Source organism: Lissotriton vulgaris, chromosome 8 (genome assembly GCF_964263255.1).
Source record: "Lissotriton vulgaris chromosome 8, aLisVul1.2, whole genome shotgun sequence".
NCBI classification, from domain to species: Eukaryota; Metazoa; Chordata; class Amphibia; order Caudata; family Salamandridae; genus Lissotriton; species Lissotriton vulgaris.
Genome location: NC_141696.1, coordinates 356,208,945 through 356,236,161, shown reverse-complemented (window position 1 = coordinate 356,236,161; position 27,217 = coordinate 356,208,945). Strand labels below are relative to the sequence as shown.

At 49.0% G+C, this 27,217-nt stretch overlaps 1 protein-coding gene across 10 annotated transcripts in view; it reads right to left on the bottom strand.

Annotated features, from left to right (window-relative positions):
* The window catches only part of CASK (calcium/calmodulin dependent serine protein kinase), a 1,261,401-nt gene that overhangs the window by 666,514 nt on the left and 567,670 nt on the right, over nt 1-27,217 (bottom strand). For all 10 annotated transcript variants that reach the window (XM_086934112.1, XM_086934115.1, XM_086934119.1 and 7 more), the window contains exon 8: nt 18,890-19,012. In XM_086934112.1, coding sequence (XP_086790238.1) covers nt 18,890-19,012 — 123 coding nt within the window. The remainder of the gene's footprint in view (nt 1-18,889; nt 19,013-27,217) is intronic.

Genomic DNA, 27,217 nt, shown 5'->3' with positions numbered 1-27,217 from the left:
TTGCAACATTTGCAAGCAGTTCTCCAGGCCCTGAAACAAGCTGGATTGACAATCAAGGCCAGCAAATGTCAGATTGGGCAGGGGTCGGTTGTGTACCTTGGACACTTGGTGGGTAGGGGAACAGTGCAGCCCCTTCAGGCAAAGATTGAGGCAATCATGGCCTGGGAACCCCCCAAGACCCAGACTGAGGTCTGAGCTTTCCTGGGCCTCACAGGCTACTACCATCGGTTTGTGAAGGGGTATGGCACTATTGTAGCACCCCTCACAGAGCTTACCTCAAAGAAACAACCTCGACGGGTAGTTTGGACAGAGGCTTGTCAGCAAGCTTTTGAAAAGTTGAAGCAGGCAATGTGTGCAGCACCGGTCCTGAGGGCCCCAGACTTCTCCAAGGAGTTCATTGTCCAGACAGATGCATCAGAACATGGCATTGGGGCAGTGTTATCGCAACTGAATGAAGAGGGCCTGGATCAGCCTGTAGTTTTCCTATCCAGGAGACTGCTTCCCCGGGAACAGAAGTGGAGTGCAATTGAGAGGGAAGCTTTTGCGGTGGTGTGGGCTCCGAAGAAGCTGCGGCCATACCCGTTTGGCTCGCACTTCCTGGTTCAGAATGACCACCGACCCCTTCGTTGGCTGATGCAGATGAAGTGGGAGAATCCCAAGTTGCTGAGATGGTCCATCTCCCTACAGGGAATGGACTTCCGGGTGGAACACCGGCCTGGAGTGGACCACGCCAATGCAGACGGTCTCTCTAGGTATTTCCGCCTTAGTGATGAGGACTCCCAAGGGGTTGGGTAGCTCTCCCCACTTTCAGCTGGGGGGGGACGCGTGTTAGACCTGTCTGGCCTTTTGCGTAGCCCCTCCTATTATTTATTTATTCTGTCCCCTTTTTGCCCCTCATACCCTTTTTATCTTTTTGTGCCCACTAGATTTTTATGGTGTTGGCCTAGGGGATAGATGCTCTTCTGCCCTCATAGTTTTTCACCTCAGGCCTAGGTGCCTTTTTCTGACTGGAATTCACTTCGATCTACAAAATGGTGGTTTCCAACTGTCCCAACTGCCACTCCCTGGAAAGCCCCATAGGTTAACATAGAGCCTTCTAGAACCTTCTGGACCCTACTGGACCCTGGGTGGACAGGCTATATAAGGGCAGAGGTCTGGAAGCCATTTTGTGTAGACTGTTGAGCTAGAGGAGAGAGGCAGTGGTGAGAGGAGGTGGACGCGCTAGGAGAAGTCAGCTTGTCAGTGGGATAGGTAGCCTCTTCAAGGAGACGTTCCCCCGTTTACCCCTGACCAAACCCTCTTGCTAAGACTTGGTTGTTTGGAGGCATCGGTGGAACACTGATTGGCCCCTGTGGACCTTTCGACTCCTGCTTAAAGAGTCGCTGTCTGAAGGAAGCTTTTTCCCCGCCTCTTGCCCCTCGCCAGATCACCTTACCGACTAATCAGAGGGAGACCCGAGTGAGTAGCGGTGTCCTGCGTTGTCCGAGGCAGTGACAGGTGTTGCGCATGAGGAAAGGAGAGCTTAGCCTTGCGCAGGCTCCGTGGTACCTGCCTTGTGAGGGGAGTAGTGCTGGATGTTGCGCAGGCCTGGGAGTGAACCGGAATCCCGCGCAGCTGAGGCGTCGCCAGGCGGAGACACTACTTCATCGCGCATGAGCAGAAGCGCCAACAACGAAGGAACGATGTGAGCAGCGCGGGTGACTAGTTCACCGGCAACCCATGTCTGGCCTTCCTTCGTCACTCGCGCGAGTGCGGAGATCCCGTAGTCCGGAAGAAGAACAGCCGGAGTACGAGCGTGGAGGGACTTTGCCTCGCTCTCTGTCATTCAGCCAAGTAAGGTGGAGGAAGGGGGGGGAAAGGGTTATTGTGTGACTGCGGAAGCGGGCCCTGCCTCCAGAGACGCCTGTAGTCATGCCGGCTGAGGGCTGCGGATAGAACGGCAGCAGCCAGTGAGTGGAGGAGTGTCCCTGGGTAACCCGGTCGGCTGGTAGCGTGGCCGAGTGATCTAAACCGCCCCATCTGTGCAAGACTGGAGTGCTCCCTCCGTGGTAGCAGTAGATTGCCCTGTGATTAGAGGTTAGAGGTGGAAGCCTTTGAGGGTGACTGTGTGAAAGGGTTACACCGGTTTAGAGCATAAAGCTCCAAGAAAACGGGGTCAGTGGGTAATCCAACCTCAGTAACAAGTCCTCTAGGAGCTACTAAGAGAGGACAGTTCCTGCTTGGGGACAGAGTGGAAATCTTCCTGCGCAAGGATTACAGAGCAGGATATATTCCTTATTCAGTTAACCTGGAGCGGGGTGGGAGTTAAAAGTCAAAGGAATCAATTGTGAGAGCTCCTGGAAATACTTTTAGAATGCCAATGCTCCATTGAAGGAACTGTGTAGATTGGTCTCTTTTAACCCTTCCCATCTCTCATTAACTGTGTAGCTCTGTTAGTAAATGTGAAGGAAGCCGAATTGAACTTTGATGAAACTGACAAAAGAAATGTGAAATGAAATTGTAAGTGTTACCTGTCAAGCAAAGTGAGAAGGAATATAAGGAGAAATATTGGTGTAAAAAGAAAATAGATATATAGAAAAACCAAACTATTTTTATAAAGCAATCCATATTTTTCCATAATTACCGGTGTAGTGTCATTTTTGAGTGGAATTTCATTGAGTTACTGCTGGGTGGTGTGCAATCTTTACACATGTGCCTCTATTTAGTGACTGTCTTACCCTAGGCCAGGCTACCTTAGGTGACCTGACAACTCTAGGTCCAACACTACTTATATCAAAGACAGAACTGTATCCACAGAAACAACAAGCATTTGCAATGCAATAGGTCTCGCGCATTAGGAAAGTTTGAGCTATTGGTATTGTAAATGAAACATTTTGTATTTCTGTTTTGTTTTTGAAAATAGCGAAATGAATAGCTTTGTCATTTACAATGCCAATAGTTATAACTTTCGCAAATGTGACACCTATAGCATTTGTAATGCAATATGTGTTGTATTTACGTGACTTACATGTATTGATATTACAAATAACAATGGCTTTTAATTTTTTTTTCAATAATTAATACTTAAATAAGAGTTATTGTAATTTATAAAGGCAATAGCTTAAAGTTTTGTAAATAACATTTGTGAAGATTATGTTCAGTGTATTTTATGGTGACGAAAATCCAAGAACAGAAGTGAAATATTAACATCTTTTTGCTACATTTGTAATAAAGCTTGAAACATTGAGAGAACATATTTGAGCCAGGTGTTGTTGAATGGTTGTACAGATTGATGCTGTGGTGGCGCTGAGTGATGTTGTGATGGCGAACGAGTGATGCTGTGGCGTTAAGTGATGCTGTGGTAGCACATAGTGATGTTGTGGTGCCCCTGAGTGATGCTGTGGTTGGGCGGAGTGATGCTGTATGCTATGCTATGTTTTGTTTTGATATCCTATGTTTAGTTATGCTATGCTATGTTTTGTTGTGTTTTATTATGCTATGCTTTGTTTTGCTATGCTGTTTTGTTATGCTTTGTTATGCTATGTTTTGTTATGCTATGCTTTGTTTTGTTTTGTTATGCTATGTTATGTTGTGTTTTGTTATGCTATGCTATGTTTTGTAGTGCTATGCTATGTTTTTCTATGCTGTACAATGCTATGCTTTGTTATGTATGCTATGTTTTGTTGTTTTGTTACGCTATGCTATGTTTTGTTGTGTTTTGCTATGTTTTGTTATGCTATGCTTTGTTTTATGTTATGTTATGTTTTGTTCTGCTATGTTTTGTTGTGTTTTGTTATGCTATGCTATGTTTTGTTCTACTATGCTAGGTTTTGTTTTGCTATGCTTTGTTATGTTACGCTATGCTTTGTTTTGTTATGCTATGTTTTGTTATGCTATGTTTTGTTGTGTTTTGTTATGTTATGCTTTGTTGTGTTTTGTTATGCTATGCTATGTTTTGTTTTGCTATCCTATGCTTTGTTTTGTTATGCTGGTGAGGGTGTGTGAGTGTGTGTGAGGGTGGGTGAGGGGGTGTGAGGGGGTGTGAGGGTGAGTGAGGGTGAGGGGATGTGAAGGTGAGAGGGTGTGTGGGGGAGTGAGGGTGTGTGAGGGTGAGGGGGGGTGAGGGGGTGAGGGGGTGTGGGGGTGAGAGGGTGGGTGAGAGGGTGTGTGAGGGTGAAAAGGTGTGTGAGGGTGAGGGGGTGTGAGGGTGATGGGATGTGAGAGGGGGCGAGAGGGTGTGTGAGGGTGAGAGGGTGAGCGAGGGTGAGGGGTGTGAGGGTAAGGGTGGGTGAGGATGGGTGAGAGGATGTGTGAGGGTGAGAGGGTGTGTGAGGGTGAGAGGGTGAGGGTGAGGATGAGAGGGTGTGAGGATGAGGGGGTGTGAGGGTGATGGGGTGTGAGAGTGAGGGGGTGAGGAGGTGTGTGAGGGTGAGGGGATGTGAGGGTGAGGGGGTGAGGGTGAGAGGGTGTGTGAGGGTGAGAGTGAGGGTGTGTGAGGGTGAGGGGGTGTGAGGGTGAGGATGAGGAGGTGTGAGGGTGATGGGGTGTAAGGGTGAGGATGAGGGGGTGTGAGGGTGAGGAGGTGTGTGAGGGTGAGGGGGTTAGGGGTGTGAGGGGGTGTGAGGGTGAGGGTGTGTGATGGTGGGTGAGGGTGAGAGTGTGTGAGGGTGTGCGAGGGTGAGGAGGTGTGAGGGTGAGGGTCCGAAGTAAATGGTGGCAGGGCAGACATCATAAGACAGAGACAAGAGACTGTGTGTGACTGCGTTGGTCAGTTTCAGAATCAGGAGGGGCAGAGTCAGCACAGTCTGCGATGGATCAACGTGTCTAGAGGCAAAGCATAGCGGATGTAGCATTGCAGCTAGCAAGTCAAGTGTTTTCAAGCTGAGTGTCCCTAGAAAGATGGCAACACAGCAACAGCATTTGAGGAGCAAGGCTACTGTAAACAAGCATGGTAGGCGTTCACTTACGTCCACCCAGGGGCCCAAAACCGGCCCCCACCCTGGCGTCCTACTGGGAAAACGCCTGGTGACCGCTCAGCCAGTGCGGCCCTGGTTTTCGGTCCAGGAAGGACCTGGCTTGACAGTTCGGGCTTGACTGTTCCTACGAGGAAGAGGGTCAAGACTGATTTACATATGGCTGGGTCCAAACTGGGGTGGTGAGGTGAGCAAAATAATTATGGATTAAACCCAGATCCGTGTGACTGGGGGTGAATGTTTGCATTGTCCAGCATTCCGTCCATCAATTGTTTCTTTTGCACGTGGCCGAACATGCATCATGTTTACTGGACTGCATGGAGATTCCAAAGGGCCCCAAAGGGTGGATTCCACGAGACACGTCTGGCAGAAAGTGTCAGAACTTTGTGGTCAGAGAGTCACACACAAGCAAAGAAAGTGGTGGTAGTGTTCCCCTAGAATAGGGAAAACGTCCGTTTGGCGTTCTGACGACGGTTACTGAGTCGGCTGACATTCGACTTGTTAGAGACTTATCATGGTCTCGTTTATAACAATTGTGCTTGTATGACCAGGAAAGACCACCCACCAAGCTGTGGTTTACTAAACTACAAATTTTTTGCGCCAACTGCATCCTCGTTGAATATTAGATGAACTGACATTACAGCAATACTTTTACTTATAGGAAGGAAGACTCCGTTAACCTATCCCCTATTTACTGTGAGAAGACACTACCAGGTGACATTTTCCCGCTGAAATACCGTGGTTGTTAAACTTCAGTTGTCCGCACATCTACTTTTTCTTGCCTTGAAAAAGTCTCTGTGAGACGAAACACGTGTCGGCGGTGTGAGCAGTGAAGTTGTTATAAATTATTGGTGTTTAATAAAAGAATCTTTGGAGGAATACAACCTGACTTGGATCTCTGAATTTGGAGTTGCATAAACACGGATACTATACAAACTATGATTATGGACAAATTTTAGACTAGACAATGGGTTTAGACTTTAAATATAGCAAGATTATCTTTAATGGCATATATTAATTGAATACGAACAGGAGTGCTGAAGTGGCTTGTTATCTTCTTTCCGGAGAGTCACACACACTTGGTCGTGCCAGGATAAAACACGACTCAGTCTTGCAATACAGGGATTCCAATGAGACGCAGCGGTGAGGCCCGGCGCTCAACTTGCAACTCCAGGGCCGCAAAGACGGCCACAAAGAGCCATCCATCCCTCCCTGCCGCCGCCGGCAGCGCCAGGCCCCCTTGGCATTGTCCTGCTGTCACGCCGATCAGGACGCCAGCCGCCGGCATTTGTCCCCGTCCCCTGGGACATGGCAGCTTCAATAGGCATTAAAAGTCAAATGCATCAACATGCGCCCGCGACAGAGGTCAGGCCCAGCCGTCCAATCAGGGCACGCCCTCTGGGCAGCCCACCCAGATTCTGTTGTAGGGCCGTCTCCCCAACCCTGCCCCCCACCCCCATATCTGCCAGTTACCGTGCGTCTGCCCGAAAGCAAACATATGGCACAATGAATTATAGCGTCTTAGCGACCGTATAAAACTCTTCACAATGGATGCCGAAGGGGAGGGGGGGGGGGGGGAGGTGTGGGGGGGGGTCGAGGGGAAGACAGAGTACGAAAGGACAGAGAGTTAGGAAAGAGACTGGGCGATAAGGCAATAATATTTGCAATCAGATTTGCGCCATTTTTCAATGTAAATTATTCTTAAACAGTGTGGGGTAGTGTCAAACCCTGACACCGGTTTACACTGAGGGAGAAGGGAAGCAGGGACCACTGAGAAAGGGTGTCTCGGTAGACGGGCAGCAGGAGGAATGGCTGCCGAGAGAGAAGAGGGCAGCCAGAAGGTAGGGGGGGCAGCAGCAGGTCAGGGGCGGCAGCCTGGGGCCTGGGACATGTGACTGTACTGCTGAGCCCTGCAGGCCAACATGTGGCTGCAAAGCTGCTGCATTCTTCAATAATGAAGAGGCAGGGATCTCTATAAAGGACCCCTCATAGCAGACGGGGGTCCGTGCCCGCCCCTTCCCCCAGGGGGCTGCATGCCCCGCTCACTCCTCCTGCCGCACGGAGACTATCTGGTAAAGCATTAGGTATGCAGGGAAAGTTGCCCCCATGGCCGTCTTTAGCGCTGGTGGTGCCACAATATTTTTGGCGCCCCCCCATGTTCTCCTCTACGAATTCCCGTGTTACCACCAGGATACAAGTCCTATAAAAACAAGGGACAGGGCAAAGGCAGCCGTAAAGCGCCACACACACACACGCTACGGATGCTCGGGGACACATATGCATACCGACAGGAGTACACAGTCTTTCATACACATCTGCAACCCCAACAGGATTTAAAACAAGCGGATACTGAGCGTTGAGCGCATTTAAGTGAGCACACAAGCAGAACACCTGCACTGCATCAATCTCTGGAGGAGAGGCTGATGTCACAGAAGTCCTGGAGAGCTGCAGCCAATCCCGATGCAGCCCTCTGATGACGCGGCGGGAGTGGCTGAAACTTTGAGCCAACCACAGTGCGGCACGGAGGTGACGTAGGTGGAGCAGGCAACGGCGTCCCGAGGTTCCCGGGCTGCTGGCGGTGCTTCTAATGGCAATGTTGATGGACTCTGACACGGCGGTGACGTTGGGGGGTAAGTTCACACACCATAAGAACATCGGGCCAGGAGCGGTGATGCTATCACGTACAGCGCTTTCCCTGCAGCGCTTCCCAGTTCTATATACGCCGACTCCACCCTCCCTCCGCACGTGTGTGTGTGTGTGCCTGCCTGCATGCATGCATGCATGTGTGTGTGTGTGTGCCTGCCTGCATGTGTGTGTGTTTGCGGGGAATCTGAGGCAGGGGATGGGCATGGCGACGGCCTGGGCGTGCGTGCCCACGAGGTGCAATCGGCGCGTGCCCGAACCCTGTCTCAGATTCCCAGGAGACTGACAACAATAGTTGTCGAGCTAGACGCATGCTTCGCATGCGCACTCTAGCTCGACCTAAAAATGGTTCAAATCCATTGACACTCTTAAATGCACACTATCCCTGGCTGACACATCTCTACGAATCACACTGGACCCTAAACTGACTATGGAAGGTCATATAAAGAATAGTGCAAAGAGTGAATTCTACAAACCGAACAAAATCAAACCCTAACTACTAATGAAAGAGCAAATCTGCAACACAAGCGCTGGTGTTGTCTATATTAGACTATGGATATGCCACCCTCACAGGAACTGTGAAATCCCATCTCAACCCCCTTCGAAGCACCCTCAAAGCAGCAGCCAGAATGGTCACAGGAATCAAAAAATACGACCAGATCTCTTCTGCCCTGAAAGAACTGAACTGGCTCCCACTTGAAGTTTGCTGCAGTTTAGAATGGCCTGCCTAACTCACAGAGCCATTCACATGGGAAAAACAGCTTACCTCACCTTTAAACTCAAAAAAGGGAGGTCAAAAAAGAAAACTGAAGAGCTCAAATATCAATCTCCTCATTCCGCTGAAAACTCACAAACAAAAAACACAGGCACGCTTCTTCTTGAGTAATGCTCCAAAAACCTGGAACTCCAGGGGGCGTGGTTTAGGAGCCTATGAGGAAGGTCGCGTGAGCTGAGAGCTCCACGCTGACCCCACCGTTTGTCCTGGAAGGAGAGCCGAAATAGAATTCCAGCGAACCGGGGGAAAGAACCGGAGGGTGTTCGAGGCCAGGAGAGAACAAGATTGGCAGCCATCTAACCCCCGGTCCCACTTACCGACCTGGAGGAGTGCGGAGCCTGATCTGCATATCACCAAAATGGCGGCCGGAGCGGCTGATTGCTTTCCCTGCTGTGATTGAGGACCTTCGGTGAGCCAGGGAAGGAGCCCGACGGTGGTGGGGTCTGAGCAAGCCAGACGGGTAGTCATCACTTCCCCAGTGCCCCCTAAAGACCCGGAGGAGTGAAGAACCCGGTCCGAGCGAGACCAACATGGCGGCCGACGTGGCTGAGTGCGCATCACTCTGAGGCAGGTGATTACGCTCGGACTGCGATCTTGCGGCGTGGGAGACCCCCTGCGATGAGGCAGACGCCGCACACCCGCGGCGTGGACGTGATACCCTGCTGAGATTGAAGCGGGGAGTGGAGGGCCTACAGGAGCTGCAAGACCTGCAAGGCCCCAAGGGCAGATGGCGGCGAGGAGGAAGAGGGCAGAAAGCGGACGGGAGCGTGCAACATCAGTGGAACGAGGTGAACCGGTGGGAGTTACTGCTGCTGCAACACCCTGAGCAGTGAGGACCTCAGGTGTGCGGTCCTTGGGCTGGGGTTACTCTGGTGCCCAGATTGTGAGGGCCTAGGTGCGGGAGGACTGTGGAGCTGCATGGGGCTCTGTGATGAGGCTGTGCACTGGGAGTGCCCCCGAGGTCCTTAAACTACGCGGCAAGCCGGGAGGGCCGAACACTTGAGGCAGGAGTGGACTGATGGTGGCCTGGTTGGTGGCGCCTGGAAGGAGTAAGGTGGTGCTCCTACAGCCTGTGCTTGGTGGCGTGCGCTGGCCGTGTGCTCAGCCTGGGGGCTTGGTGAATGTCCAGGAACCTATAGACTAGGAATTGCTGAGCCGGTGGAGACGGAGGGTCGTCGCCTGGGGGAGCCCAAGACGCAGTGATACAGTGGGGGTCGACTTGGCGGCCATCTCCGTGGCAGGTGGCGATTCCTGAGGCACTGAGCCAGAGAAGAACTGGCTGGAGTGCATCGATGCCAGGGGTGGCTAAGGAGACGCTGTGGGAGGAAACAGACTTGAGTAGACGGCGCTTGAGGGTCCAGAGAGTCAAGAATTATGGGGAAACCACAAGGCTGACAGGAGCGGGGGGGGCTCAACTGGAGCAGGAGGACGAGCCTGCGGAACAACGAAAGCACGAGGTGGCTGAATCGCAGACACAAGAGATGCACTTCAGCAGGATATTGCCCAAGTGTCGCTGGGTTTGGGCCTTCTACGGGTGGATCATGCTAAGCTTGCTGACAGAGTGAAACAACCTGAGACAACATTAGAGATCCTAGAACCCTCCCAGAAAGCGATGGAGACCCAGATGGGGGATGTCACTTGCCACCTACAAATACTGGAACGGGGAGCCGAAGATGCCCAAGGGCGCAATTGACGGAACAACATACGGGTGGTGGGCCTGCCGGAAGAAGTGGAAGCGGGTAGTATGGTGGACTATCTGGAGCAACGGCTGCAGACGGAGGTGGCTCTGGAGGGTTTGACAACATTCTACATGCTGGAAAGGGAGCACAGGGTGCCGGCCAGACAGTTGACGCCTGGAAGACCACCCAGGCCCGTGGTGGCTCGCTTACTCCATTACAAAGATGGAGACCTGCTCCTGAACAAGGCTCGCACGACAGGCCCATATAGAGTGGACAATAACACTGTTTCACTATTCCAGGATTACACATTCGACGTGCAGCGCCATCGAGCCTCGTTCCTGTCGGTCAAGAAGGCCTTCTGGGACAAAAGTATCCAATACTCGCTGAGGTTTCCGGCACGCTTGAGAGTGACAATGGAAGGTACAACATATTTCCACAATGACCCTGAGCGGGCTCGTAGTTGGTTGGAATCCTACTGGGCAGGAAAGGGTTAAGCAGGAAGCGTTCCGGGGCAGCGGATGGAGGAGCAGCGCCCGCGCCGCATGAGACGCACCAGGCGGAACCGCACTGGAACCCGGAAACCCACTGTGACACAGACGGAGAGGGAGAGATCGGCCGCGCTGCAGACCGTGATGGAGATATCCCAGGCGAAGGGAGCAGGGACAATGGGGGTGACGGAATCAGAATAAGGGTAGGATGGCACTGAATCTGAAGGAACAGACACTGGTAGTGTCCCGCTGCCGCATATCACGCCTGGAAAAGCCGATGAGATCGTCGATGTGGAAACTTAAGTAGCTGGATCCAGGGACTTGGGAGAGGGATGGACTGTTGCTGCTCCCTTCTATTCACTGGGGTCAATTGGGAGGAGTGGCATTAGAGATGATTAAGCCAAGTGGGCATTAGAATTGTGCGGCTGCCTCTACCTAGGGCTCTTTCGGAGGGGCGGAAGCTTCTCTTACAGTGGGGTACGGGGTTAGGACTCACTGGAGTTGTGGATCAGATCTTCTCAGCACTAGGGCTCCCCCCTCGGTTCCGATTCTTGAGTGGACCCCTGGTAGAGACCAGAGGGATAGTTAGATACTAGTTTGGATGGGTACTAGCTGTTGAGAGCCTGTTCTGGGGAATTTGAGGGTTTTTGTTGGGGTTGTTAAGAAACACCAGTGTGCCGACTGAGGGTGTGCAGTTCAAGATGAGGAATGATCAGCATCATGGGGGCATCACCTGAACTGAAGTATATTACGTGGAATGTACGGGGGATGCATACGATGTTAAAACGCCACAAGGTGATGCTTATTTAGTGCGTAGGGGGGTACAGATTGCTTTCCTCCAGGAAACATATGTAGACCACTCTGAAGGGCAGGCATTGCAACATAGGTGGAGGGGACAGCTTTTTTTATACGACGTCCTCAGCCTATGCTAGGGGTACGCTGATATGGGTCAGAGTGGGGGTTCCTTTCTAGCCGCTACAGCAGTTAGGGGACCCGGAGGGGAGATTTGTGACTGTCATGGGGCGCTTGGATGGGAAGGAAGTGGCGTTATGTAGTGCATATGCTCCTAATGTGGACTATCAGGGAAACCGTGCCCTACCTGACTGTCTCAGTTATACTGGGTGGTGACTTCAACTCCATCACAGATCCGGTGATGGATAGGTATCACCCTCCGTTGACTGAAGTGCCTGTTCACCGGCTCTTGAAGGTTCAACGGGATTGGCAAGATAAATGGGGGGTTATAGACACATGGTTGCGCGCAACACTAAGGGCAGCGGGACTACTCTTATTTTTCTGCACTGCATGATTTACATGTACGGCTAGACGCCATCCTATGCACTCCAGACATTCACACGTCGGTCAGACACAGCGATTATTTAGCAAGGACGATATCGGACCATAATTTATTGTTGTTGGTGATAGAATGGGCACGGGAGAGGCCAGTAGTTCCTACCTGGCGATTACGTCCGGAGGCAGTGGAAGACTCAGTATTTCGTGCGGAGGTACAGGAGGGTATAGAACACTATTTCCTCAAAAATGAGGGTACAGCTTCCACCTTGGCGCTGGAGTGGGATGCATTTAAAGTGGTGGTACGGGGTTTATGCATTACCAAGATGGTGGGAGTGGGGAAAATAATACTGCAGGATATTGAAAGGGAGGAATTGAGACTACGGCAGGTGGAGAGAGCCCGCCCCGAGGACCTGGGGTTACAGGATGAGGTTTTGGCCGCAAGGGAGGGTGTGACGGCACAGGTAGAGAGGTTGCGCTGCTTTGATCACAAAGCATACTTGGTCCGGGCGCACGCAGAACGAGATAGAGCTGGCACTCTGCTGGACTGGTTGGCCAACCCGGCTCCGAGGGGTACGCCTATATTGGCTTTGGCTGCGACTACAGGATTGCCGGAGTATACCCAGAAGGGGATCAATGGGATGTTCCTGGAATACTATGCAGACTTTTACAGGAGTAAGCTACAGGATATGGGCAAGAGGCTGGAGGTTTTTTAAGCAGATGTCAGCCTGCCGCACCTAGAGGAGGACCACGTGGACGCATTGGGAGGAGAGATTACAGTAGGGGAAATACACGGCGCAGTAAAATGTATGGCACGTAATGAAACCCCAGGTGCCGAAGGGCTACCGATTGAATTCTATTCGATGTACGTTGATCTGTTGGCTCCTTAACTGTTGCCAGTTTACCAAGAGGCTCTGGACCTGGGGAGGCTACCTGCATCCACTCGGGAGGCAATCAATATTCCCTTGTTCAAACCTGGGAAAGACCCCCTAAATAATACGGCTTATCGCCCACTGTCGATGTTAACATCTGACTACAAAATACTCAGTAGGATTCTTGCGACTCGCCTCCTCCCGTATATGGAGCAGCTGGTCCATAGCGACCAAGCAGGGTTTATCCCGAAGCGCACCATGGCAACTAATGTGAGGCGTCTCCTCCGAATTTTGGGGGAAGATCATAGTGCATTCCCCACTGCAGCGGTTCTCTCAGTAGATATACAAAAGGCATTCGACAGCCTAGAGTGGTCCTATTTGTTTCGGGTCTTGCGAACATTCGGTCTGGGGGACTCCTTTGTGGGGTGGACGGAGATTCTTTATAGGTCGGCAACAGCTCGGGTAAGGACGGGCTGGACGATCTCCAGCTCTCGTCTGGTAGGGCGGGGGACACGGCAGGGGTGCCCGCTTTCCCCATTGCTGTTTGCTTTAGCCATTTAGCCTCTGGCTGCCCATGCCAGACTAGGGAGGCATTTTCCTGGGTTGGATCTCCGTGGGGATATGCAGTTCATTTCTCTATATGCCGATGAGCTCTCAATTTTCTTGGCAAATACGGAAACGGCCTTGGAAGGCGTGAGGCAATTACTCCACACTATTGGTAGGGTCTCGGGACTGGTTGTGAATTGGGCGAAGACTTGCTTGTTCCCAGTAGCACAGTCTGAGGTGGGCCCTTCCCAAGTTGCGGGCATTCGTTGGGAGCCCAGCTGTTTGCATTACCTTGGTACTAACCTCTATCAAAGTTCTGAGGACTTGCTGGAAGGAAATGTGGGTAAGGCCATACGGGGCCTTAGGAACAGTTTCGCGTTTTGGAGCACATTGCTCCTCTCGGTAGCGGGCAGGGTGGCACTCTGAAAACGGTAGTGCTCCCAGGATTATTGTATTATTTTTGGACACTGCCATTTGGATGCCGGGCTCCACATTTAAACTGCTCCGCTCCATGGCTGGGGGATTTATATGGGTGTCTGGCAGGAGGAGGGTTGCACTGTCCACGATGATGAGCCCAAGAGCCGACGGGGTTTGGCAGTGCTGGACTTCGAGCTGTACTATTTAGCGGCTCAGCTACAGTGGCTTACTCAAGCAGTAGCACAGGAGTTTCGTGGGCCAGAGGCCTGATGGATTCCGCGCCATATCTTTTCCTTGATAGTACTACAGCAACGGCTTTGTCTCAAACTGCTTACCAGCGAGGAGTGGACACAGACTGTGCTGGAACCGGAGTCAGCGCAGGGCTGGGTTTGCCCATCCGTATGCTCTGGAGATTCCACTGTGCATGTGTATCGCACTCCCGCATGGCGGGGATTGGACGGCGATGGCCGAATAGGAGGACTTAGGAGTGTAGGTACTGGGAGACCTGTACGAAGGCGGAGCCTTATTGCCATTTCAGGCCCCACAGGACAGATAAGGCCTCCCTCGGGGGGATTATTTATTGCATTCAGCCCTAATTTCAGTAATACAACGGTATTGGAAAGCAGCATTATAAGAACCACAGACAACAATGGCATGCCAGTACGTGAGGATGGCCGTGGGAACCGTCAAGGCCATTACGTGTCTTTACAGGCACATGCTGACTGAGGGGTTGGAACCACTGCGGGAGAAATGGGAGGCGGACCAAGGCAAGGAGATTCCGGAGAAGACATGGTCCCAGTTAATCAGAAGGGCTTGGAAAAGCACAAGGAACGCTAAATTTCAATTGATACACTTCTACATTATGCATAGGGCATATCTAACGCCTGATAAGATTAACCAATATTTTAGGACGGCCTTTGCTCGGTGTCCGGGGGCTAATTTTCAGCATATGATGTGGGGGTGTCCACAACTGGGAAAATATTGGGAGGAGGTGGTGGGTTTGCTTTGTGGAGTAACGGACCGTATATGGAACCTGACCAGGGAACGTGTTTATTGCACTGGTTCCCGCATACCTCTAAAACGAAGGTTACGAGTAAGTTTATAGATTTAGGGCTGGTTTTAGCGAAGAGGGCGGTCACAGCACACCACTGGAAGTCGGTAAGAGGGCCCACCTTGGGGAGGTGGAAGGCAGAACTACTCAAATGGGCGCAGAGCGAAGGCGTGCTTGGCTTCGACAAACTACGCGGACTAATCATGAAAAATCACTAGAGGCAGCAAGGGCATGGGAGGCGTTGGTGATTGCACTGCAGGTGCCTGAGATGGATCGGAGGACGGCTCGCTTTTGGAAGTCCCTGTGGATTCGCCGGGCTCCGCGGGGGGGAGGAGTAGCACTGTCACAAAAAAAAAATCAAGACTAGCCCCTCTTCGTGACATCAAAAGAGAGTTAAAGATCTCCTCTTAAACCAACATCTCACCTGGCAGGATGTCAATCACCCACAAAGACCTGAACATCTCCTTTCCCCCTTCCCTGCTACTTTTCCTCCATTGTCCTTAACCCCTGCCTTGTCTTGATTTGATTCAACTGTATGGTCTACACATGTTATTTGTTGAACATAAAATGTTGTAAAGCGCCCTGATACCCTTAAGTCTTGATAGCTCTTTAGAAGGCTCTTAAATAAATGCATACATTTGTGACTGAAGTAAAATACAAACACTGGCTACGAAAAAGTTTCAAGATGAAATGCAGGTTTTCTTTATTTTTCATCCAAAGTCAGGTGTAATATTCTCTGCCAGTTCTGGCTTTTTAAGCCACTAATAATTTGAATCCTACGATGATTAAAATTACATTTCTAAAAATTACAGCATGCAAGGAGCAGCTGGAGAAACAATTCTTGACTTGCGTAACATGTCAAACACAAAACTGGCATCTTGTAGCTATGCAAGTGGGCCTGTGGCGATATGTGTAAGCAGTGGCACAAAGAAGGAAGTTTTCCCTCTAGTACCAACCCACAAGCAGCTCTACAGAAGAGCGCTGCCAGAGCTCCACGGAGGCATGTTGCTGAGGGTTCAAACAAATGCCATCACCTAGCACTCACACGAGATGCATCACCAGACCTCCCCAAGTGCACTTTTTTTAACAGTGGTGGATTCAACCCAGATCTGTGACTGAGGGTGAGTGTCTGAAAAGTTTCAGCACTCCGTCCATCATCTTTGTGTTCACTCTGGAGCATGAACACACTCCAATGATTTAAGAAGCTGACATGGGTAAGTAAAACAAACAAATTGAGCAGAGAGGTCTACTACATGCTGCTAACATTATTTGGAATGGTGCGTACACCAGTGGGACTTCAGGTACAACAGATTTGGGAGAGCTTCTCCTATTCATCAGACAGGTGCTCGCTAGCACATTTCTCGTTTCTGAGTCCTCAGGCATTAAAAATAATCTCTGACAAAGCCAAAAGACCTGTCTTGCATTTTGACTCCCGACTACAATATTAAACAAGCATTTACAATGCAATGGTCTCGGCATCATTAAAGGTAGAGCTATTGGCATTGCTCATGACATTTCTTTTTTTTTCTTTAAATCATAAATAAATGACATTGTCATTTACATTGCCAATACACAGCACTCTGCACTCAACAGCACACACCACTCTGCACTCAACAGCACACACCACTCTGCACTCAACAGCACACACTCACTTTGGACTCACTACTCTGCATTCTGCACTCACTACTCTGCACTCACTACTCTGCACTCACTACTCTGCACTCACTACTCTGCACTCACTACTCTGCACTCACTACTCTGCACTCACTACTCTGCACTCACTACTCTGCACTCTGTAGTCTGCACACTCACTACTCTGCACACTCACTACTCTGCACACTCACTACCCTGCACACTCACTACTCTGCACACTCACTACTCTGCACACTCACTACTCTGCACACTCACTACTCTGCACTCTGCACACTCACTACTCTGCACTCTGCACACTCACTACTCTGCACTCTGCACACTCACTACTCTGCACTCTGCACATTCACTACTCTGCACTCTGCACACTCACTACTCTGCACTCTGCACACTCACTACTCTGCACTCTGCACTCTGCACACTCACTACTCTGCACTCTGCACTCTGCACACTCACTACTCTGCACTCTGCACTCTGCACACTCACTACTCTGCACTCTGCACACTCACTCTGCACTCACATTTTGCACTCACAACTCTGCACTCTGCACTCACACTCTGCAAAGCGTGTCCATATACCCTAAGCGGCTCGTGCACCTGTCTGTCTCCCTTGGGAGGCATTTTAACAACAATAGGTCTCGCTGCCGAGACCTAATGCGTGTCACAAAAAGGCAGTTATGTAATGTGTTTTACACAGCTCAGAAAAGAATACATCAGAGATGTTGCCCTGTAGTAAAAAAATAATAATTGTACTCTGAAATGCAAAACATGAACCCCTTTATTAAGTAGTCTTCCTTAAACCTTTCACTGCCATATAGCGTTTACCTCTATAATGAGCAATTGAAGCCAGGGAACGCTCCCGATACTTACATACCTTAAAAATATTATTACGCCCCTAAGTCTTGCACCATTTCTTTTATCCATCTTACCCCAATGGATGAAAATGTTTTTGTTGTGATGTTGGTGGGAGACCAGAGTTTGAAAGTGCCGGTCTCTTCAGGGCACTGGCAAACTCTTGTTCAGCATAGCTAAAAACCATAACCATAGCCAATCGGTTCCACCGGAGAGACCTATTGACTGTCCCAATGCTTGTTTCCACTGGAAATGTTTAAAGCTAGTATTAATGTTTGAGTGGAGCATGTACTTTTTTATTTAATTGCTTCACTTGATTGCATTTGAGCTTTTGGTTTCAGTAACTACTTTCCACTTATGTCATTTGCTTTAACTAGACAGCTGAAGTATTAATTTACACAATGATAATCATTTAGGATTATAATATTTTTCATGAACTTCCTTCAAAACACACCTTTCTGCAGTGTTGTGTCTCCATTGGCGCACGCACCGGAAGTCAGGCAATATCGCCTGTGACGGGGGCGGGGTCCGGACCGGAAAAGGAGGCAGGCGGACTAAATGCGTATCGCGGCCCGGGGCTCCTGTGAGCGGTGGAGAGCCCCGGGGCCGCCAGCAGGAGGTTATGCAAGTGTTGCGGGGCTCCCTTGACCAAGAGGGAGCCCCGTGAAAGGAGCTGGAAAGAGCCACAGCGGCGGAGTCCCCTGAGATTGGCCCGGTTAAAAGGGGCTGGGGGGGTCTTGGTGAACTTGTGTGTGAGTCTGTGTGCGACCTGGGGGGGAGCACTCGTCTGTGTGTGCGCGTGTGTATGTGTGGGGGGGTCTCTGTATGTGCGTGCGTGCGTGCATGGGCGCTCGTGTGTATGTGTGTCTGTGTGAATGCACGACAGCAACTGCCCACAGCGAGCGCGTGCGCGTTTCAAATCGCCTCCGAGGCGATGCGCGCGGCCAGGATTGTCTCCTGGAAAGCAGACACGGCAACAATAGGTTCTCGGCGAGAACGCGCTTTCGCGCGCTTAGCAGAGACCTAAAAAGACTGCTGCAGTTAAAGATCAAACTGGTTTGCTTTCTGTATACAATACATCTGTGAGATAAAGAGTGTAAAGTGTTATACAGACAATGAGCTTTGTCTAAGTCAAGAGAGCACTCAATCATACTTTAAAGAACTGGTCTACAGACAAGTGCTATGTCAAACCAGATCTAAAAAAAGAGCTGTCAGAATATGCATCAGGAGTAATCATCATTTCTAAATCTTTTTTTGTAGTCCTTGCGGTATTGTTTTCTTATTGGAACATCTAGATCTAAAAATAATAATCGTTTATTCAAGGGCACATTTTGCTAATCTATTTGTTTAGTAAACGTTTGAAAATGAAGTTCATTAAATGATTTGGTGAAGAACAACTACACACAAAAGCCGCAAATCATGGTTTAAAAGCCAGAATGGAGTATATAACACATTCATATTCACAGCCAGATACTACATTATCACAATAATGGTTTAGGATACCACTACCCAGGACTTACAAGCCATTTGTCAAGGTAAAGAATCCAAGGTCCTCTCAAATAAGAGGTCTAGACAACCAGTCGGAATCTGAAGGGAGAATACCATAAAGGAGAAGAGCAACGTACATTTCGCTGGCTATCAATGCTACTCATCATGCATTTCTCAGTGTTGTATATACCTTCAGCCACGGATGATTCAATGCTTCATACACTGTTATCCTTTCAGCTGGGTCCAGCATAAGCATGCGGCGCACCAGGTCTTTGGCACTTTCTGAGATATGGCTCCACTGCCTAGGATTCATCTAGAAAAAGACGAAAGGAACAAGACCTTTAATAAAGCATGTTTGGCAAATATATCACAATCAGTTCACACGTCCTAACATCCAAAGGTTAGTTACTTACATTTTATAGATAAGGCTGTGTGGGCATTACATTTTTTTTTAATTCAGTTCAATTAAGCAAGCACGATCTAAATATTTAAGGCAGAACTCCATCTGTTCTGGTACTATGCTAAAATAGCGCCGTCCTTCTTGAGCAGTAAATTGCATGCCTATGCCGCTCTAACCAGTAATAGGGAATACATATTAAACAAGTTCTTACTACAAACCTGACCACCTTTACTGAGGTCGAACAAAATCAGTGGGAGCTGAGGACTATGTTCTTCTGGCAGAATAGTAGCCCATTTTGGCAGTTTAGAAAGTTTGTGATAGAGACAGCACATCGTTTTACCCATGATGGCAGCTCTTTAAAAAGCTCCTCTCATCACTCTCCATTGTTGGAAATCCATCTGTGTGACCTGTTCAAGTCTCTTTTTAAGAGGCCCTCTACAAAACGACATTTAAATAAGTGCCTGCAGGATCTTGTCCCTCAATTTAAATCACCTTTCCCACCACATAAAGTAAAACAAAAGGCCCTGATGTACATGGTGGGAAAACATCCAGATATAGCCCTAATCAAGCTTGACGTGGGCTTTATTCATGCCCATAATGGCATCAAGGAAGACTGCATGGCATGTCTGTACAAGGTAGTACTAGATGCTGGCAACAAAAGAGTATTCATTGGCAGGGATTGGAATGTAGTACTAGCACCTGTCCCAGATAGGTTAGGCAGGTTTGACTTCAACAATTACAAATATAAGTGTACGTTTAAGGGCATCATTGACTACCACTTGCTTGAGGATAAATCGAGAACTCTACACCTTAAGGATAGGAAACACTTTTTCTTTTGTACACATGGTACATAAAAGCAAACCAAATACTTCTTGCTCTTGAATGGGTTACTGGCAGATGCTACATCTTGTAGAATTTTTGAGGCCTAGATCTCGGATCACACTCTAGTGGTCAAGCACCTCTCCCTGGGAATACAATGAGGCAGCTTCATAAACAAAAGGGACTCCCTATCTGTCATTATAGCTATCAGGAGGCAGAACTGAGTCTTTCTTGCACACAAGACTGATGTTATTGTAGAATGTGCTTTTTACTTCCAGAGACTTTATAATTCCCCCAACCATGACACTGGGCCACTGGAACATCATTTCTTGTCTAAGGAGAAGCTCCTTCGCGTATCTGTGCATATGGAGGAGTAGGTTACAGAGGTAGAGATTCAGTCCTTAATTGACGGCTTGCCTTCTAGGACATCACCTGGGGAGGATTGGCTTCTAGAGGAATTGTATAAGATGAATAAAAGAGGCTGGCTTAGGTACTGAATGCAGTGTTAAAAAATGAGGATGCCAATGCTGCTTTACGCATCTTATTTAAAAGAGCGGTCATCACACTCAGATATTAAGATTTTGCCTCAAGTACTGGGAATTAGGCAGAAACTTTGCAATCCAACATTTATACACCCTTCCAAGGTGGATTTCGTACCAGGCTGGTCATCTGAAGACATGTGAGCTCCTTTCTCCCACATCCTGGTGGTTTACAGCAAGAGGTCAATGCTTCAGGCGCCACTTCATGCCATTCACCAGTCTGTATTCTGCACAATCTATTCCCAACACGCCAGCGCGACTTTGAAGGTCTAAGCCATATGCCACCTAAAAAGACGACGAGTAAGGCACCGAATAAGGTCTCAGACATCTTTTCTTCCTCTGCAACAATGGCTCTCACGAAGGCGGACCTCTTATCCATGTTCAAAGACTTCAAATCTGAACTCCGCAATGACATCAGCCAAGACATCAACCCTTCCATAGACCAACTGCGATCTGACTTGTCGAAACGCTTGACCTCTCTGCAACAAGATGTTGACTCTGTAGGCACTAGAGTCCTTGACCTCGAGACACATCAGGAACAGGAGCAACTCACTACTGAGCTCCGGGAAGATGACTGAACACTCAAGGATCAGCTCCACCAAGCGCAACTCAAGACGGAGGACCTCGAAAACGGAGCATGTAGGGAGAACATACGAATCAGAGACCTGGAGGAAGGTGCGGAAAGGCCCGACTTGGAGTCCTGTTTGGTGGGTCTGTTTTTGGAGATCCTGCTCCCACAGACTCATAAAATCAAATTAGACAGAGTTCACCGGGTGGGGATCCTCCAGCACGGAGAGAAGAAACGACCCCGCGACATCCTGGCAAAATTCCACTCCTCTAAAGAGAAAGAGGCAGTTCTTTAGGCAGCTAGGATGTTAGACTCTGTCTCATTTCAAGGCCATTCTTGTACCATCTACCAGGATGTGGCCCCATCTACTTTGGCACAGAGACAGCTGCTTAGAACCGTCACCACGAAATTACGAGATGTTAACATCTTGTAACAGATACACCTACCCATTTGGTCTCAGCTTTGAATTTCACAACAATCTGCGCCACATCACCCATTTACAGGAAGACATAGATCTTCTGGGCCTCCCCTCTGAGGAAGATGCCCCCTCCCAAGGTAAAAATGGAGAAACATCCAGAGGCTCTACGTGGACTTCTGAGTGGACTGTTGGGACGTGCAAGTGGCGCCGATGAACGCTTCCAGCCTGCACCAAGGAGTCTCCTGTGTACTTGCCATGGTGACTGACGCCCTTAGGACAATTTGGTGGCACACAACAAGGGCCGGCGCCTACTCAGTACGCCAGGAATGTTTCGCTCTCAAGCTTCACTGCTGCCCTCGTCCCTGGGACGTCGGACACTTGTTCAGGGCGAGGAGAGACCATAGGCTCTGTGAACTGAACACGCGAGACCAATACTGCTTCCTTTTTTCTGTAGTGAGATGTCTGGAAGGCGAAGTTAATCATGTTTGTAGGTACAGGCTGTTACCCAGAATGTTGCCTTATGTTTTCTTCACCAATGCTGGCAACTTACTGATACGTTGATGCGTTTATCTAGGCGTGGACTTCTAGAAGGACTTGCCCTTTCTTGTTGATTCTCCTAGCCGCACAAATAGGCTTTTGATTGAAGCTCCCGCCGAGTCGGGCGTGGACAGGGTCCTCGGACCTGCTGTCCCCCCTCGTCCCTGAAAGGCCTTTTCGGCCCCACAGAGGGACCTACAGAAGTATTTGTATTGTTTATTTGTCCATGTTTGTTCTTGTTTCTTTAGGGGTTGCGGGGTGGGTATGGGAGGGTTGTGGTGGCAGCTTTTTAACAGTTACCTTTGACGAGAACTCTGATTTACCGGAGGGCATAGTGGCGAGATCTGGTATTATAAGTGTTCGGGGGGGGACTGGGATCAGAGTCATATGTGAAATTTTGGAGCTGTGGGTGGGCTGTAGTTTTTTTATACCTGTGACATGATGCCGATTACTATTGGAACTTGGAATGTTAACGGTCTAAACTCTCCTCAAAAACGTCAACAAAGTGTGGAAATAAATTATTGACCATCACCTCGACATAGTAGCGCTACAGGAGACGCACTTAGTTAGAGCCAAGGACACGCGCCTTAAACACAAACATTTTCCACTAATTTATAGGTCCTCAGCCCACATGAAACATAGGGGAGCGGCTATTATGTTTACAATTTCAGCCGCTGGGGGTTCAGTGACAAGGAGGGTCACTGGATTATGATTAAAGAACACTTAAAAGGGAAAATCAGCACCTTCGCAGTAGTATACGCCCCCAATACTGGACAGACAGCCTTTTTTATACACGTTTCTGGGGAAATTAACAGATTATGGGTGATTTCAATTTGATATGGCAGAAAGATTTGGACAGTACGCACACAAAGCGTTCGGACATGGGCTTTTTTTCAGGGGCAACACAACAGTGCTTACATGACTTAGGCCTCCTAGATGCCTGGCGCACTCTTTCCCCACAGACCCGAGATTACACCTTCTATTCACTTGTCCACCGTACATACTTGCGGCTCGATTATATCTTCATTAGTCAGTCCCTGCAGGGGGTCTTACAGGATGCCAAGATTTTCCTCCTAGCAGTGTCTGACCATAGCCTGCTGTCAGTTAGTCTCACTTGGTATGGAAACGTCCCGACGACTCCCAGGTGATACTTTCCCCCGTCGCTTATCCAAGATAAAGATTCCTGCACCAAACGGAGAAGCTATCACTGATTTCTTCACTACTAACAATCCGGGGGACACTTCAGAATTTACCACCTGCGATACCTTCAAAGCGGTTATTATGGGGGAAAGTATTGCCCTCAATGCGGCATTGAACAGACAGCAAGCTAGCGAGAGAGAACTACTGGAAAATGAGTTAACTGCTATTGAACGCTCCCATAAACTCAAACCCACACGGCAAACTCTACGCAACCTCACGGCACTCCAAGGCAAACTTAGGGCTATATATAATAATAGGGAGGAATTTAGACTCCTCAAATTACGACATTTATCATACACCCAGGGCAATAAAATTGGTAAACATCTTGCCAGACAATTGAAAGGTAAACGAGAAAGAATATATAGGTGGCATTAGGGGACCAACAGGGGATATTACATATAAAGATGAGGACAAAGCTGAGCTCTTTGGCTCATTCTATAAAAACCTTTACACTGGGGACACCCTAGACTCAGATGCCCAACAGGACTATCTCCAGTCATTTCCCCTATCACAGGTGTCTGACGAATGGAATGACTTACTCATAGCTCCTATAACGGTAGACGATGTAACCGCGGATATTAACGCCCTGAAGCCCCACAAGGCTCCCGGGCCAGATGGCTATACCGCACAGTTTTATAAGACATTTGCCCCGGACATTAGCTACCACCTTGCACGTCTTTTTAACACTATGACAGAGGATGGCACGACCTAATCTCGGTGATGCCCAAACCGTGGAAGGAACCGCAGCGCATCTTATAGGCCGATTGCTCTATTAAATCTAGATGCAAAACTCTATTCCTCGATTATAGCCAAACGCTTGAATGACCTCATGCCCGACCTCATACACCCAGACGAGTCGGGTTTTATCAAAGGACGACAAACACACGATAATACCCGTCAAATTATGCATCTGATAGAAAAGGCCAATAGACGCCAAATCTCTGCAGTCCTAGTAGGGTTAGATGGCCATACCTTTTCCAAACACTTACAGCATTCAGATTTTCGCCTACATTTCTCACCATGATTAGAGCGAATTACCTGCACCCCCGCTCCAAAGTGGTACTCAAGGGGGTGCACTCGTCCTCTTTTCACCACTCCAGAGGCATCCGTCAGGGGTGTCCCCTTTCACCCTTACTTTTTTGCTCTCAGCATAGAACCATTAGCGTTAGCGATTAGGACTAATCCCGGAATTATTTATTTATTTATTTATGTATTTGTATCGCGCCTGAATCAGCCCCGAAGGGGTATCTCCACGCGTAGCTTCTGGTAAGGTATTAGGAAACAGCCTGAGATATGAGACTGCGCAGATAACAGGAGAAATTATTGATCTTGTGTGAAGAGGTATGTTTTTAATTTCTTTCTAAAGGAGAGGAGATTAGGGGTGTGTCTCAGCTGTGGAGGCAGAGAGTTCCATAACATGGGGCCTTTAAGTGAGAGGGCCCGTCCTCCCTGTCTTGCTCTCGTCACTCTGGGCACCTGCAGCAACATAGTGCTGCTGGAACGCAGGACACGTCCCGGTGAGTAAGGGACGAATATGTCTCTTAGGTATTTAGGGCCAGACCCATAAATACACTTATGCATTATACAGCATACTTTAAAGTTAACACGTTGTCTCACCGGGAGCCAGTGAAGGTGAGAGAGGAGTGGGCGTGAAGGAGTTCGGGGAAAAGCATTCAAGATGAGTCTAGCTGCGGTGTTTTGTACTACCTGCAGTCTGCCCAGTTGTTCTTGATTGGCAGAAATGAGGAGTCCATTGCAATAGTCTATCCGACCGATGACCAATGCTTGTACCAACGTCTTCCTGTGGATGTCAGGCAGGAAGGGGGAATGCGTCGTAATAGCCCAATTACTCGGAAACAAGTTCCAGTAACTTGATTGACATGATCTTTTAATATCAATGCTTGGTCTAGGCGCACTCCCAGGTTTTTGACAATCTATTTTGGTACGGGGACAGGTCCCAGCTCAAGTGGCCACCAGTCGGGGGACCATAGCAGGGTGGCCCCTCCAAACAACATGACTTCAGTTTTGGTCACGTTGCATTGGAGGAAGTTCTGGGCCATCCAATCTGCCACGGCTCTAATACCATTTTGAAAAGATTGTATAACTGTCGGTGTGAGGGTTTGGAAGGGATACAGCAACTGGGTGTCATCAGCGTAGGAGATTGGGGAGAACCCGTGAGATCTTATAATGTCCGCCAAGGGGGCCACGTACACGTTAAATAACGTGGGGCTTAAACATGATCCCTGTGGCACTCCCTTGGTGAGCTCCCTACAGATGGATTTATGGGAGCCTAATTTGACACCTTGTTGACGGTCCGCAAGAAAGCTTTCTAGCCAAGCCATGGCGGTCCCTCTTATTCCCACCTCCCTCAAGCGGCCGAGAAGAATTTTATGCGACACCGTGTCGAAGGCAGCGGACAAATCCAACAGCACCAGAATCACTGAGCTCCCCCCGTCAAGTGACATCCTGATGTTATCAGTCACTGACAGGAGAGCTGATTCTGTGCTATGGTTTGGCCTAAAACCAGATTGAGAGTGGTCTAGGCCGCCCGCTGCCTCGATGTAATTGGACAGGTGCGCGTTGACGTGTTTCTCGGCAAGCTTACTAAGATAGGGTAGGAGGGAGATGGGCCGGAGGTTGGAAAGCTCCGTCCAGGGGAGAGCAGCATTCTTACGGATGGGGTTCACCACCGCTCTCTTCCACTCAGTTGGCACGTGTCCCTTCTTTAAGGACTGGTTGATTACGTCTTGAATGTGAGGGCCCAACAAAGTACTCAGGGGGACTAAGGTTTTGGCAGGAATAAGGTCCTCCGGAGACCCAGATTTTACGTGGGTCATTAACATTTGAAGCTCTCTGCTATTAATAGGGGGAATGGTGGTCAGTGAGAAATTTGTATTCTCAGTGGGGAGAGGAGCATTCAGGGTGCCTTTTTCCGTTTGGGACGCTAGGATCTTATCGTAGATGGAGTCAATTTTGTTTTCAAAATATAAGGAGACTTCCTCATACAGACTTTGTGAGAAGTCATCCGGGCTTACACAGGCCATAGGCTTGACAAATGTCTCAAGAATCCTATATAGCTCTTTAGGCGAATTGCCAGCTTCCGTAAGTTGTTGGGCTATGCTATTTTTACGAGCGGCTTTAACATGTTTATAATAGTTTGTTTGTGCTACACGGTGGGCCTTCCTGTTTTCCTCCGAGTGGATTTTTCTCCACCTCTTCTCTATCCTCCTACATTCTTGTTTCTCCATTCTAAGAGCCTCTGTGTACCATTTGTCCTGTTTAGCCACGGGAAATTGCCTAAATGCGTTCAGGGGGGCAATTTTGTCAATGGCTACAGTGAGTGAATCCTGAAATGTTTTTAGACTGTGTTCCACTTCATCTGTATCCTTGATGTCGGGTTTTTCCCAGACCTTTTGTAGTGCCTCCATTGTAAGTTTATGCCACTGTCTGCGCGTTATAGGGGGTAGGGATTTCTTGCTGGAACCTTTGTTGATTTTGAGTATGTTAAACTCTAATAGAAAGTGGTCAGTCCAATCTAGTTGGTCGGTTTATTGCAAGATATGTTGTCGAAATTTGTATATATCAGGTCAATGCAATGTCCGCCTTCATGTGTGGGACCCTCGTTTTTTTGTGTAAGGCCTATGGTCGCCAGATCAGCAGACAGGCTCTTAGTGTCAGATAGTTCAGGCTGGTCAGTATGTATGTTAAAATCCCCTAGAAGTAGGAAATCCTCTTTAGCTCATATATGTGGGCCAAGTATTTCTAGGAGGGATAGGGAGAAACTTGGACATGTTACTGGTGGGCGATAAATGAGTGCTCCCTTACTGGTCTTTCTGTTAGGGAAAGTGATTCTGTAGATCATAATTTCCAATTGTGTGCAGCATTTCTTATCTAGAATATCCAGTTTAAGGTGCTCTTTATAGATTATAGCAATGCCGCCACCTATTTTTTCAGGGCGGTCTGAATTATGAAGTTTGTATCCCTCTGGCACTCCCAGAGCAATAGCAGATGTCGTATGGGGCTTTAGCCAGGTTTCA